The 15,463-nt window shown below is 44.7% G+C and overlaps 1 protein-coding gene across 1 annotated transcript in view; it reads left to right on the top strand.

Annotated features, from left to right (window-relative positions):
• The first annotated feature begins 1,034 nt into the window (after nt 1-1,034).
• Nucleotides 1,035-15,463, top strand: part of LOC135208105 (protein smoothened-like) — a 29,252-nt gene continuing 14,823 nt past the window's right edge. The window contains exons 1-4 of the mRNA XM_064240253.1: nt 1,035-1,124; nt 1,250-1,375; nt 2,152-2,280; nt 2,523-2,624. Coding sequence (XP_064096323.1) covers nt 1,035-1,124; nt 1,250-1,375; nt 2,152-2,280; nt 2,523-2,624 — 447 coding nt within the window. The remainder of the gene's footprint in view (nt 1,125-1,249; nt 1,376-2,151; nt 2,281-2,522; nt 2,625-15,463) is intronic.

The following is a 15,463-nucleotide window of genomic DNA, read 5'->3' as shown; positions in this document are numbered from 1 at the left end:
CATGAAATTAGAGCAGTGTCTACGTCTATGGCCTTTAGACGTAATCTGTCCTTTGAAAGACATTATTAAATCTACATATTGGAGAAGCAATTCTGTCTTCGCATCTCATTATCTGACAGATTTGCAAACCACATATGAAAATTGCAGTACATTGGGGCCATTCATTGTGACTGACACGGTATTGGGTGAGGGAGAGAAGGATGTATCCCATCCTCACTAACTTTTCTCCTTGATTATGTTTTTTGTATTTTTAAGGTTGTCTGAAGATACAGGGAGTTTTTTTAGTATCTTTCAGTCTTTTAATGTCTGGTGTATTTCTTAAACGGTTGTGGTGATCCCTCGTTTTTCATTGTATTTTGTGGTGATTTGTACTGCGCCCGGAGCAGGGCATTATGTCCTTGTCCGTTAACGGCACGTCCTCAACGGCAAGTACTTATTATTGTGTCCGACGCACGGATCCATATATCCTGTCGGTACAATAAAGGCCAGCAGACTACAGAGGCAGTAACCACTGAGTCAGCGGTCTTTAAAGGTAAGGAACCTATATCTTCGGATAATTCCAACAGTTGTTATTTTAGCTGCCATTGTCCCACCACCTAAATATGTCAATCGGCTATATGTAACCACCGGGTAAGTTATATAAGTGAAAATGACATTTTTATAATAATATAAAGTTTCACTTATACTTACCCGGTGGTTACATAACGAAGCCCGCCCTCCTCCCCTCATATGGACAGGTAGGCATGAAACTTCTGATTTATTGTTGGAATGGTTCGCGGTACCCGGTAGAGGGCGGGAGTAGAGGGATCACCTGTCAAACCATTAGCGCTACCGCGAATTTCAAATTCTGCCGTGACGTCAGGAGACGACAGCTATATGTAACCACCGGGTAAGTATAAGTGAAACTTTATATTATTATAAAAATGTCATTTTTACCAACAAATGTTGAAAGGTACCTAGGCTATAAATGTGCAAGTTGACAAGATTCTTAGCCTTGGCCTTTAATGGAACCAATTGTATATGAGGAGTGTTATATGGGTGTCAATTTTTCAGATCTCAAGGGTATATGGGAGGTTCATGATTGGTTGCTTGGGTTGTACAGCAAGATATTTGTGGTATTCAAGGCAAATGATGATTGACCTAAGTCTTTTCAGAAAAAAACCAGGAGTGAGTTGTACTGGTAAAAGAGCATAAGGATTCCTTTTTTGTCCATGTGAAATATGTCTTAAAAAATATTTTTTTGTTTCAGGTTGATACTTGCCTTACTACAGCACAGTGTGAGGCTCTTGAAGACACCACTTGCCTAGGAGTTCAGCTTCCATATTCTCACACATCACTCAAGCTGACAGGGCTCCCTAACCAACGCATAGCTAGGGTGAGAACTGATTTGGTATGCGATACTGTACATTGCATGAGAAAAGCTCTTCAATTTAATGTTTAAAACAGTTATCTATTCTTCTTTGTCTTCTTTTTCTGCTATGTTCACATTACCTAAATTTCCACCTGATTCAGGTCTTCAACCATTCTGTTTTGCCATAATTTTCTGAACCTTCTTACTTATCTTTGTCATGCCGCTTGTTTATCTACAACCATACTCTCATGACTGTTGCTCCCTGTATCTCATCATGTAAACCCCTTCAATTTGTTTTTCGGTACTTTTTATAAGACTCATGGCACCTTCCAGCAGTCTTATTCTGCTATACTGTACTTTTCAAGATACTACAAAGAATTTTTATACTATCGTTGTAGTAGTATTTTTTAATTTAATTTCTGTTTCCTTCTCTTTAACATGGTTTCACATAGTTGGGTCAGTTTATGAATGTCTTTCTTCAAGATTGATTCTCATGGTATGCATCATTTGCAGATGAGAAGAGGATTAATTTATCCAAGGCATCCGAAATGTATTTGACGATCCTCCTTGTTCTTATTTTAAGAGTTTAGTATAGTGAAAAACAGCTTCTCTCCTTTCACAATGCTATACGTTGCAGTGTAGTTTTGCTGCTACTTTCGGATACCATTACTATTAGCTAGACGCTAGGTATTTTAACTCAGTGTTTTAGATTTCACTGCTGTCTATGAAAATTGGAGAATTGTTCTTAATTTAATGATAATCAAAGATTGTGTGTAGACTTGAAGTGATTTACTTTTCAGGAACACCTTGATTCTTGGTCATCACTGCGTAATATTCCCCGATGCTGGGCTGTAGTACAGCCTTTACTTTGTGCCATATTTTTTCCACGTTGTGATGAAGATACTTCAAAGTTGCAGTTGCCACCAAAGGTCAGTATTCTTGAGAATTTTTTTATAATTATTGAATATTATGACCAATTTTGGCTGTTTGATGAAACCCCTGGCACACAACACTGTGCTTCAAATTTGGGAGCTAGGGTGAAGGTTTGGTCCTCTAGATCCAGGTGAGATTATGCAAGACTTTTGGAATCTATGGACTAGGGATGATAGGATTTTGTTATCAAGATTTTTTTATGCTTGCAATATTTTGACCAGTTACTATTTTTTTCTAGGAGATGTGCACTAAAACTCGGGCTCCTTGTGAAATAGTAGAGAAAGAAAGAGGATGGCCAGAGTACTTGAAGTGCCATGATTATTACCAACCAAATTGTAAAGTAAGTCTTAAGTAATTTTTGGATTTTGGGGGTAAATTCCCGCTTGATAATACTTGTACTATTAGTAATTTAGTGCATGGATGCTGAAAAATTGGTGAATTTTTTATTTCACAGTGGCAAATGTATTCCAATTTTATTTTGCAAGCTAATTTGTTCTACTTTGTTTGTTAAAGAAAATTTTCTCATTTCACAAAGTGACTTACCAAACAATTACATTAGCTGTACGCTTTCTTACCTGGCAGTCGAAAATTCAAATTCCTGGCGGCGTTAGCAGCGCTGCCATTGTTTGTGTCGGTGATACAGATCCCGCCCACTTTCGGGAATACCTGGTACTGCTGAGCTTTAAACTTCAATTCGTTTTCTGCCGGCCACGGGGTAACACCGGTGGTTTGTTGTTGCAGTCGACTTTCGTCGCCATTGTGGATTTTTTCTTTTTGGTGATGTACAATTTCTTGGTTGGCTTTTTTTGCTTCATCAGTTAGCTGCCTAGTTATTAACAAGTTATTACAAAGATGTCTGATGCTAGTTCTTCTTCAGTTAGGTTTTGCAGCAGTGGCTGCAAAACTAGATTAGCTAAATTATGTTACGATCCGCACTCCAAATGTATTAATGTAGGGGTCAGTGCTGTAGCAAGGAATTAACTTGTGATGAGTGCTGTAGTTTAGATGAACAAGGTTGGAAGACTTTTCAAGCTCATTTGGATAAGATGGACAAAGATAGGAAAAGGAAAGCAGCTCTTAGAGCGGGTAGTAAAACTAGAGTAGAGACAACTCCCGTGCCTTTAGAGGCAAACAAACCGTCACTATCTTCTCCACTCTTATCGAATATTTCACCTATTGATAGTCCTCCAACTTCAGTACCAATTACTCCAGACCAGGTATCCCATGTTTCCGATCCCAACACCATTTCCTTGTTAGAGTCCAAGATGGACAAGAAATTTGAGTTCTTGGCAAAATCCGTTATGGATTTGGGTATGTCGTTTCGTGTGTTCGTAGAGAAGTCAAGTGAGAACGCCAGTTTTAGGCCAAGTGTCAGTGTCGTGTCCGAGGAGGCGGCTGTCTGTTCCCCCTGTTCTCCTAGACGAAGGTCCCTGTCCCGCTCCCCAGCTCCCGGGAGAAGACATACCGGAGGTCGAAGAGAGACTGGGGGAGTTTGCGCACGGTCAGTTGCCGACTCCATCGACGTAGTCGACTCGCGAGTGCCCAGGAAACACCGCTGGAAAGGTGTAGATATCAGTGATGCGCAGTTGTCGTCCGACTCAGAAGTGCAGTCGCCTGTGTCAAGGCGAAAAGTGTGGAATGGTTTAGTGTTGCGTCCTTTGAAGAGACATGCCCAGCGTACGAGAGGGATGTCGCCGTCTGTTAAGAAATCCAAGGAACACTGGAGTCCACAACCTTCCTGCAGTTTCGCACCGGACCAGTTTTTCCAGGAAGATCATCAGTCCTCTTCGGATAGCGTAACTTCGGACGGAGTCAGACGCTCACGTGCGTTACAGCGCTCGCACGCTTGCGAGACTGCCTCGCCTCGTTGTGTATCGATAGGAGTTTCAATTTGTTCGCCTCTTTCGTTTCGAGCTGTTGCGACTCATTCACCTCATTCGCCTCGAGCTACTTCGACTCGTTCGCCTCATACGTCTCGTGTTGTTGAAACTCCCAGTCGTTCGTTTTCAAAGAAGAGCACTACGACAGCCACAAATTTGTCTTCGCCTAAGGATGATGCGAAGGCCAAACCCTTGCTAGAGGATTCCGCTTTGGGTCCCTTTAAACATCAACTTCAAGAATTGATGGTCTTTTTGAAGAAGACAACGAGCCAGACGGAAGAGGAAAACGGGGTATCAGCCATCCTGTCGGAAGAGGAAACTCAAGACCAAGATTCGAAGCCCTCTTCTGCTTATTCTAGTTTGTTAAGGTTTCTTTTACAGAATTATCCAGACTTTTTTGAACCAGCTTCGCCTTCTTCACCTCCGTCGATGTTTGTGAAGGATAGGAGATCAGCGCCTTCGGGGTTACCGAAACCAGTTCTTTCTCAGTCCTCAAAGAAAGCACTGAAGGAAGTAGAAGAGTGACTTGCTAAGAAGAGGGAGTCAGGCAAGGCTTCGTTCACCTTTCCTCCGTTGAAGCTGCAGAATAAAACCTACAGGTTTTATGCGACAGGAGAAGTTCCTTCTTTGGGAGTTTCTGCCTCCTCCCAAGGAGACTTCTCCGGTCTTGTGGACTCTCACAGAAGAGCAGCGTTCTCGGCTGCGAAAGTGTTGTTCTCTTCACCCGAGTTGGATCACCTGGTGAAGAACTTATACAAGTTGATCGAAGTCTTCAGTTTTCTGGATTGGACTATTGCAGCGTTAGCCAGGAAAATTGAAGATTGCCAGTCTCTAGATGAGGATTTTTCTGCCGACTAGCTCAATGTGTTGTCCTGTGCGGACAGGGCAGTGAGAGACGGTTCAGGGGAATTGGCCGCCCTATTCACTATGGGAGAACTAAAGAAGAGAGAACGGTGGTGCTCCTTCACATCTCGAGGAGTAACCACGAACCAAAAATCGGCTTTGTTGTTCTCCCCCTGAGTAAATCTCAACCGTTTCCAGAAGAAACCATCAAGCATGTGCTGTCGGACCTCGAGAAAAAGTCCACCAATGATCTTTTTCAGTCAGCGAGAAGACCTAAGGAACCTCCAGCGACAGGAGCCAACAAGAACTAACCTAAGAACCACCTCCAAGTCTACCAAGAAACCTTCCTTTAAGACAGAGAAATGATCGGAAGGTCCTTCACACACCCGTGGGGGCAAGACTCCATGACTACTGGGAGGAATGGAGTCGAAGAGGAGCAGAACAGTGGGTAATTCAGGTGCTTCGAGAGGGATATGTGATCCCTTTTACGCAGGATCCACCACTGTCCAATACACCTGTCTGTTTGACAGCTAACTTGAAAGGATCAACAAGAGCTTTGGCTTTAGCCAAAGAAGTAGAAGAGCTCATCAACAAAGAGGCCATAGAGGAAGTAACAGACATGAACTCCCCAGGGTTTTACAACAGGCTCTTCGTAGTCCCCAAGGCATCAGGGGGATGGAGACCTGTGTTGGACATAAGCGCTCTGAACCTCTTCGTCCGGAAGACGAAATTCCGAATGGAAACCAGTCGATCGGTAATGTCAGCCATCCAACCGGGGGACTGGATGGTATCTCTCGACATGAAGGATGCGTACCTCCGTGTCCCCATCCATCAGAACTCCAGGAAGTTCCTGAGATTCATCTTCAAGAAGAGAGTCTTTCAGTTCAGAGCCCTCTGCTTCGGTCTGCCAACCGCCCCTCAAGTATTTACTCGGATTCTTGCTCCTCTGGGAAAGTGGCTGCATTTGATGGGGATCAACACAGCTTTTTACTTAGACGACTGGCTCCTGAGAGCCAGATCCAGGCGTCAGTGTGTGAAGGACTTGGAGAAGACACTTACTTTGACACAACAATTGGGTATCATAGTAAACACGGAGAATTCCCAATTGATTCCAACTCAGAGGATTCTCTATTTAGGGGTGATACTAGACTCTCTAGCTTTTTGGGTTTTTCTCTCCCCGAAGAGGATTGAGTCCTGCCTGTCGACAGTCCAGCAATTTCTGGTTCACCCGTCCTGCTCAGGGCTCGAATGGATGAGCCTACTCGGGACCCTGGCTTCAGTGGAGAGGTTTGTCAGGTTAGAACGCTTACACATGAGGCCGCTTCAGTTCTTCCTGAAAGCAAATTGGTCTCGGAAGACACAGTCGGACTCACTAGTTTTCCCCCTGACGGAAGAGATAAAGATGGATCTTCGTTGGTGGCATTCGAAGGAAAGATTACAAGAAGGAATCTCCCTAGTCGTGTCGAACCCTGACCTGCAGCTCTTCTCAAGACGCCTCAGACAGCGGATGGGGAGCCCTCCTAGGAGACAAGAGTGTGTCAGGTCTGTGGACAGAATGAGAAAATACCTTGCACATCAATGGGAAGGAATTGAAGGCCATCCTCTTAGGGCTACAAGCGTTCGACCACTTAGTCACCGGAAGAAACGTAGCGGTCTACTCGGATAACACCACAGCGTTGTCTTATGTACGGAAGCAGGGAGGGACCCACTCGTTCTCTCTCAACAAGATAGCCGAAGATCTCCTCAACTGGACGAACGAGAAGAGGATCACCCTTTTTCCAAGATTTGTGTAAGGGAGAATGAACGTACTTGCAGACAAACTGAGTCGGGTAAATCAGGTGTTACCAACAGAATGGACTCTGAACGAGAGAGTGTGTCAGGACCTCAGGAAGCTTTGGGGAAGACCATCGATAGATCTGTTCGTCACATCGAGGAACAATCGCCTTCCCATTTTCTGTTCTCCGATTCCAGAACCACTAGCGTGGAGAACAGATGCGATGCTGCTAGATTGGACAGGACTGGACGTTTACGCTTTTCCTCCCTTCAGGATGATAAGAGAGGTCTTAAACAAGCTTCTATCGCACCAGAATGTGACAATGACCCTAGTAGCGCCATTCTGGCCCAGGAAAGAGTGGTTCCCGGACCTTCTCAATCTGCTAGTGGATTTTCCCAGACTACTTCCACAAAATCCATCACTTCTCAGACAACCCCATTTCAACCGATATCACCAAGGGTTGTCCGCTCTGGCCCTGACAGGATTCAGACTGTCAGGAACCTGGTCAGAGCAAAAGGGTTTTCGCGAAGGGTGTCAGAGGCTATTGCTAGCTGCAGAGGAAGCTCTTCTGCCAAGCTCTACCAGCCCAAGTGGAGAGTTTTTAGGTCATGGTGCAGATGACATAGCATCTCTTCTTCTGAGACATCTATAATAGAAATTGCAGAATTTTTGTTATTTCTGAGGGACACCAAGAAGTTGGCCACTTCAACTATTAAAGGATATAGGGCCATGCTTTCATCAGTTTTCAAGCATAGAGGCCTCAACATTTCGTCAAATCAGGACATCAGTGACCTGATCAGATCCTTTAGTTCCTCCAAGACTTTCAAGCCTGAAGAAGTGGCATGGAACTTGGATGTAGTTTTAAGGTGGCTCAACGGCCCCCTATTCGAACTGTTGAATTCTGCATCCTTGAGGGACGTAACTACGAAGACACTATTCCTAGTCGCCTTAGCCACAGTGGGAAGAGTAAGCGAGTTGCAGGCGATGAGTAAGGAAGTGGGTTTTGCCCAGGGCAATGCAGTTTGCTCTTATGTAACAGACTTTCTTGCTAAAAATGAGGATCCTTCGAATCCTTGGCCCCGTTCTTTCAAGATAAAGAACCTAATGGACTTAGTTGGGTCGGAAGATGAGGAACGTACATTGTGTCCGGTCAGCGCCATCAGACACTACATGACTAGGACAGAAACTGTGAGAGGAGAGTTGAGCCGACTCTGGTGCTCGGTGAAAGACCTGTCTCGGCCTCTTTCAAAGAATGCAATGTCCTTTTTCCTGAGGAGCTTGATCCGAGAAGTGCATGCCCAAACTCAGGAACATGCTCTTAGGGTGCTGAAAGTGAAGATGCATGAGATTCGTGCAGTAGCAACATCATTCGCTTTCAGACAGAATATGTCTCTATCCTCCATTATGCAAACTACAGTTTGGAGGTCGAAATCGGTGTTTGCATCGCACTATTTGAAGGAGGTAGAAACTACTTACAAAAACTGCTTTAGATTGGGACCGTTGTCAGTAGCGGGAATGGTGTTGGGAGAGGAAGCATATGGGGACTCGGTTTTTTCCCTCTACTATCTCCTCGCCTTGAATTTGAGGTTTTTTGAGTTTGTAGGAAGCCTGGAGGTGCATGTACCTGAAGTACCCACCAGTTCTTATATGTGGTTAAGGGTACCATATGGTTTTTAGTGTAGGTGATGGTTTTGTATGGTTTTTTATCTGGTCTTTCGCCCAGGGCAAGGGCAAATTATTGTTGTTTTTTGTCAATCATCGGTGAACTTCCATGATTGCAAAAATCCCACCATTAGTAGGGACGACCCTGGCCTTTACTGCCACGTCTCCTACATGTGATGAGAGCGCTGACCAGAGGCAGTATCTACCTGTAGCTGCTCTCTCACAAGGTAAGGTACTGCAGACATTATATATAATGTGAGCACATGACTGTTATTTTTGTTCATAAAGCTGTCCATATACCCACCTTCCGGGTAATGTGGAGTCAGCTAATGTAATTGTTTGGTAAGTCACTTATGTGAAAATAATATTTTCAAACATCTAACTCACCTGGTAGTTATATATATAGCTTACGTCCCTGACGTCACGGCAGAAATTCAAAACTCGCGGCAATCGCCGATTGGGTAGTCAGGTGCACCACCTGTGCGCCCTCTACTCAGGTACGTAGAACCATTCCAACTATTCCTCAGATCTTCCTTGCCGCCGCATCGGTGACATCGTTGGAATTTCGCTCGCTTGGCCCGTGTTTCTTCACAAGTTATTTGGGGAAGTACACTTTGGCTTTGGCTTTCGCTTGTTGGGTACATGTGGATCATCTTAATAATGATGATGGATCATAATGAATGATGATGATAAGAATATTTGATTTAGAATATTATTGCTTTGACTCTTGCTTATCCTTGATCTCTCTTTTGCATTTTCCAAACAATGTCTGACTCTGCTTTGAGAGTAAGAATGTGGGTGAGAGGATATAATTCTCGGCTTGCTAAAACCTCAATAGATCCTTATTCTATCTATATCAGTTAAGAATAGTCGTAAGAGGCAAGAGTGGTGAGTTGGATGATATGAGGAAAAATGTTTTCTTTTACCTGAATGTGACTGGATATTATTGCTATGTGCGAAAGCTTGAAAATAATAATAAGATCACGAGAGTGAAGAGTAGTATGTCTCGCTCTCCTATAAATATTCAAGTGATCATATTGATCCTGCTTCCGTAGTTATAGTTCCTATTCCCCCTACTGATACAGGTGTTTGTCCAACTTTAGAGGACATGATAACGACCATTCAAGCCCTTAGTAAAGGCCCTTGTAGAAACAGGGAGAAATCATGGTCGAATGTGAGAGATCTTAAAATCACATGTTACAGTGTTAAAATCAATGCAAGTGTAAGTGCAGTGGAGGGTGCGACCGCTTGGACCTGTCGTGCTCCTAGTCCTAGACCTCTTCCAAGCTCACCAACCCCTGTGAGAAGGAAAGTCGACCGACAAAGGGAGGCGAGAGGCTTTAGCTCCTGAGCGGCCGTCCCCTTGAGCGTACCTGTTGACGATCCCCAGGACGCTCACCCTCGCCATTGGAAAGGCGAGGTTAAAGTGTTTTATTCGTCGTCTGACGACGCAGTACTCAGACGAGGCTGGACGCCAAGCGTTGAGAATTGTAGGCTGCAACTCCGGATCTCTTTGTTTTCGGATACTTGCTCTCCTGCCAATATAAGACGCAAGATGTCCCACAGGCGGCCGTCACCTTTGGCAGGAGGTAAGGAAGTATCGGATGAAGGGAGACTTTCGGTGCTTGTTGCAACTCCTGACCGCTCCCCTTTCGACTCCGATGCTTGCTCTCCTACCAAACTAAGACGCAAGATGTCGCACAGGCGGCCGTCGTCTTTGATAGGAGGAAAGGAAGTATCGGACGATTGGATGCCTTCAGTTCATTCTCCAGCCCCTCCTGCGGTGTGACATTCGTCTTCAGGACGTTTTCGTCTCTAGCCGAACACGATGGAGAGAGAGATACTGAGGTTTAGGCTTCCCCAGCTGTCCCCAGCAGCAGGAAGCATTCTCCAAATCGGTCTTCAGCCCCCTGGGTGGATCGCTGGACCGCAGTTTTAAGGAAGCTGTCTACAACTCGGTCTTCAGCCCCCTGGGTGGATCGCTGGACCGTAGTTTTTCCTTACTTCAAGATTTGCAGCAGAAGCTCTCCTCTTTAATGCAATCTTATCAAGACCCCTTAAAAGACAGACATCCAGTAGAGCAGGACCGCCAAGCGTCAAGAACTGCCAGGATGTAGTCATTGTAGCAGCCAGGCGTCGAGAAAAGCGTGCTGCAACTCCTGAACGCTTATTTTTCGACTCTGAAGCTTGCTCTCCTACCAAGCTAAGACGCAAGATGTCACACAGGTGGCCGTCGTCATTGGTAGGAGGAAAGGAAGTATCGGACGATTGGATGCCTTCAGTTCATTCTCCAGCTCCTCCTGCGGTTTGGCATTCGTCTTCAGGACGTTCGCCTCTAGCCGAACAGGATGAAGAGAGTGATATTGATGTTGCGGCTTCCCCAGTCTGTCCCCAGCAGCAGGAAGCATTCTCCAAATCGGTCTTCAGCCCCCTGGGTGGATCGCTGGACCGCAAATTTCCTTACTGCAAGATTTGCAGCAGAAGCTCTCCTCATTAATGCAGTCTTATCAGCCTGCTACAAGCAAGACAGCATACGTCAAAAGCTGGGACGAAATGCTGGACGCCAGGACTTAAAGCGTCAAGGTTTTTTCAGCACCTAGACGACAGACGTCAATATTCTGAGCAACAGGACGCTGAGCGTCAATAACCTGGATGCCAGGACGTCAGGTGTCGAGATTCTGGACGCCAGGCGTCAAGATTCTGGACTCCAGGACGCCAGACGTCAAGATTCTGGAAGCCAACTGGACGCCAGGACGACAGGCGTCAAGAGGCTGGACGCCAGGACGCCAGGCGTCAAGATTCTGGACTCCAGGACGCCAGGCGTCAAGATTCTGGAAGCCAGCTGGACGCCAGGCGTCAAGAGGCTGGACGCCAAGACGCCGAACGTCAAGTATTTGAACATCAGGACTCCAAATGTCATGAAGTTCGACACCAGGAAGCCGAGAGTCAGGATTCTCGACGCCAGGACACTGGCAGGCGTCAAGAAGATTCTTCGGAAGCACCGACGAAGCATGACATCGCTACGTCGGTTATGGGTCGATTAGTAGAAGGGAAGGATGACCCCCCTCCCTCTCTTTTTCGTTCGATGAAAGACTTTTCTGACGAAGAGAATCAGAGAGATCTACAGCCTTTGTCAGGCTTGAAAAGACTTATGAAAGTTTTCATGGAACTTTTTCCAGAAAACTTTGTTCCAGCTGCCCCTCATTCCCCTTCTTCAGAGTTCACTCGAGAGAAGGCAACTGAGAAGTCCGACTTTACAAAGATGGTGTTATCACGCTCTCCGAAGAGAGCGTTGAAAATTAGGAAAGAAGGGATGTATACGAAGAGAGACCAAGGAAAGACAGCTTTCTCATTTCCTCCGGCCAGATTAGCATCCAGATCTAGCATCTGGTATAATACTGGAGAGGCTCTCGGTCTGGGAGTTCCCGCGTCTTCCCAAGGGGACTTCTCGAGTCTTGTGGACTCTTCTAGTCGGACGGCCATGGGAAAGACGAAGGTTTTTTGGTTACCTCTGAAATGGACCACCTCCTCAAAGGGTTTTTTTAGAACTTTCGAGGTATTTAATTTTCTTAGACTGGACTCTGTTATCTTTGGGGAAGAAAATAGAAACCTTCAAGTCTGCTGATACAGAAGAGCTTGTTCACCTGATGTCTTGCATTGACAAAGCTCTTCGAGACGGGTCGAACGAACTAGCGGCTTCTTTCTCTGCGGGATCCTGAAGTAAAGGGTCCAAATGTGTTCTTTCCTTTCGATTGGGGTCACACCCATTCAAAATGCGGAACTGCTGTTTGCATTGGACCTGTTTTATGTGCCTCTTTCAGCACAAGAGTTGGTGAATTAGGTCCACTCTGCCTTAGCACAAAAGGCCACGCAGGACTTAATATCGAGAATCTCCGATAATTGTTTTTACGATAATCGGGTACCTCGCTGAATGCTCGAATTCCTGGAATTTCTAGCGTTTGCAAGAAGAATTGCTACTGAAGTAAAGAATATCTCTCAGTAGATGACCAACCCTGGAATACAAAAGCGAACATCCAGTTTGGCTTGAATTTTCGTCTTGGGGTTTTCTGTTTTTCACTTTTGAAGCTTTCCTTAAGGGAAGACTTCTCCTTCACTCTCTTGGCTAGAGAAGGAAGGGTTTAGATTTCCAATCCTTATTCTCATTCCTCAAAGGGAAAAGAATTTAGGATGGAAGTTGTTGTACAGAAATCTACAAATATACGTCGTATATTACCCTCGAGACATGATTCTGTTAAGCAGTTGAATTGTCCGGGGGGTAGTCGCATACCATTGTTAATTCTACGGTTTGTGACCGGGAGACTAATATCCTAATAAAACTGCAACTCGGGACTGTCTGCATCCCAGGAGTTACCAGTTTTGATTTTTAAGATACTAATGGTATGGTCATGACAACACCACCTCAGTTTTTTGTATTTACCGAAATTCATTTCGTTTAAATATAATTGCTCGAGCATAAGAGATCCCTTTTTTAACGCTCGATTATTCTAGCCGAACGCATTCCTTCAAGGAATGGATTCCTTTGCAACTCAGGATAGCTTGAGAGCAAGAACTAACTGAGTAGGGTACTGCAGAAGACACCCCAGTACTAGCTGGCTCTCCGTGATGCACGTTCGGGTTATGTCTCTCTCCCCTACAATCATGGACTACCGAATTTTTTCTCTGTCCAACAATATCGGGCTTAGGTCTCTGATTAACAAGGATTCTCGCATATATGAATGACATCTTCTGCATCCCCTTGGATATTGCGAGAACTTTCAACAGAGATATATATTCTAGACTTTTTCATCTTTATGTTTACTGCACGGTAACAGAAGTCTTTACTAGTCTCCCACTGCATCGCATTGCGAGAATGCAGAATGTTTTCTTCAGACATCTGAGTTTGTCTTTATAATATCTTGTATTTGGAGGGGTGCAATTGTTCATTGTTCACCCCAAATTGACAGATATATACGGAAGACACAGCCTGCTCCCCGACCTGCCAGCTCTACTTCCATATGATCAGCCCACGAGAAGTAGTACTTCCCTGTGTTTTTCATTATTGGAAATTGCCCTGCTTTCATTACAACAACAACTTACAACAATGAAATAGCTGTTAGCGTTTTCAGTCCTTTGTAAGCACAGGTTCAGAATCTTGAGAATCCTTCTCTCGATTCGGCTGTGAAGATGTAGGTTGCATACACTTTCCACCTTAGTCTTCAATGAAACATAGTGTTGTTTTCTTCTTAGCTGAGATTCAACTACTGTGAGAATATCTTGCCATCAAGGACCTCGGTCTCTAGAAGGCAATTGACTTTCGCCTATTGGGCACATGCCTTAAGAGAATCATCACTTCGTTAAGAGATTCACCACCTCACCGTCCAGCATCAGTGACAAAAAATAGACAATTTGTATGGTCTCTCGGCATAACCCTTTAAAAGGCAAAGATCACGTGACTTTCTTGGATGCTTAGACAACTTGCCTCACAACGCAGTCAATTGGCAGCTGTCAGAGCGCCCGAGTCAGTTAACGGTCTACGCTGTGGACTTAGTAGGTTGTTCCAGAACAATCATTAACTTAATCCTAATAAGATTGCTCCCCTTAGTTTCCATACACCATGGACACCCCCATGGAGTGTCGCTGTCTTATGTCCTATCCATTGCTGAGAAGAAGAATCTTCACTGCAATAGGATGGGAGAATAAGAGACTCTTCGCTGCAGACTTTAAGAGAAGTCGTAACGTTACAACCTCAACCATTAAGCGATGCATAACCAGGTTCACAGATGTCTTCAATGACAGGAACTTAAACGTGTCTGAATATAAAGATCTCCAAGACCTTCTCAGATCCTTCAACACTACTAAGGCGAGACTACAGTCCCCTCCAGCATGGAATCTGGACGTAGTCCTGAAGTTTCTCATGAGTGATAGGTTCGAACCTTTATAGGAAACATCATTTAAGGACCTCACCATGAAAACTCTCTTCTTAGTTAGTCTAGCAACAGCGAAAAGAGTCAGTGAAATGCCTTCAGCAAAGCTGTAGGTTTCAGACAGGGCAATGCTATCTGCTCTCTACAGCGGGGTTTTCTAATGAAGAACGAACGCCCTTCTGAGCTCTGAACCAAATAGTTCTAGATTCCAAACCTGTTGGATCTCTCAGGTAAGGAAGTAGAGAGAGTTCTTTGTCCGGTGAGGGCCCTGAGGCATTACCTGGAAAGAACGAAGCATTTACGTGACCATTCAGAGGGACTTTGGTGTTCTGTCAGAAAGCCCTCTCTGCAAATGTCAAAGAATGCGCTATCCTTTTTTATAAGGCATTTAATCAAGGAAGCACATTCAGCATGTAATGAAGTGGATCTGAGGCTACTGAAAAGTGAAGACTCATGAGGTTAGGGCCATAGCAACCTCTGTAGCTTTTAATCAGAATAGATCCCTTCAAAATATCCTGGACGCAACCTTTTGGAGAAGCAAATCAGTGGTTGCGATGCACTATCTGGGACAAGTGCAAACTCTGTATAAAGACTGCTACGCATTGGGACAGTTCGTAGCAGCTCATCCAGTAATGGGACAAGGCTCTACCCCTGAAATCCCATAACCCAATGCCCTTGTTCTTACCTTGGGACTGTTGGTATTTTGTGGTTGTTTGTGGAGACTGGACGCAGTCTCCCACAATCATTGATCCTTAGTCAGGTGGTCAACTTGTTCCTTGGTAGCGCCCAAAACAAGGGTATTTTAGGGAGTCTAGTCACATAGAGGTTTAACCGGTTGACAGTCTCCAAGAGGTCTTCAGCCCCCTGAGTGGATTGCTGGATCTCATAAGGAAAGCAGACATAATGAATCAGGATATCATTGAAGTCAGCTTCCTTAACAGGTACGAACCCGTAAGTTTGTTTTGATTAACTCTTATGTCAGTTCCAACGATGATAGCTGTCTCTGACCCTCCACCAAAGGTGTTAATCAGCTATATATATAACTACCAGGTGAGTTAGATGTTTGAAAATGTTATTTTCATGATAAAATAAATTT

The sequence above is a fragment of the Macrobrachium nipponense genome, chromosome 34 (assembly GCF_015104395.2).
Source record: "Macrobrachium nipponense isolate FS-2020 chromosome 34, ASM1510439v2, whole genome shotgun sequence".
NCBI lineage: Eukaryota > Metazoa > Arthropoda > Malacostraca > Decapoda > Palaemonidae > Macrobrachium > Macrobrachium nipponense.
The sequence above is the reverse complement of the archived record's forward strand: the minus strand, read 5'-3'. Positions and strand labels throughout refer to the sequence as shown.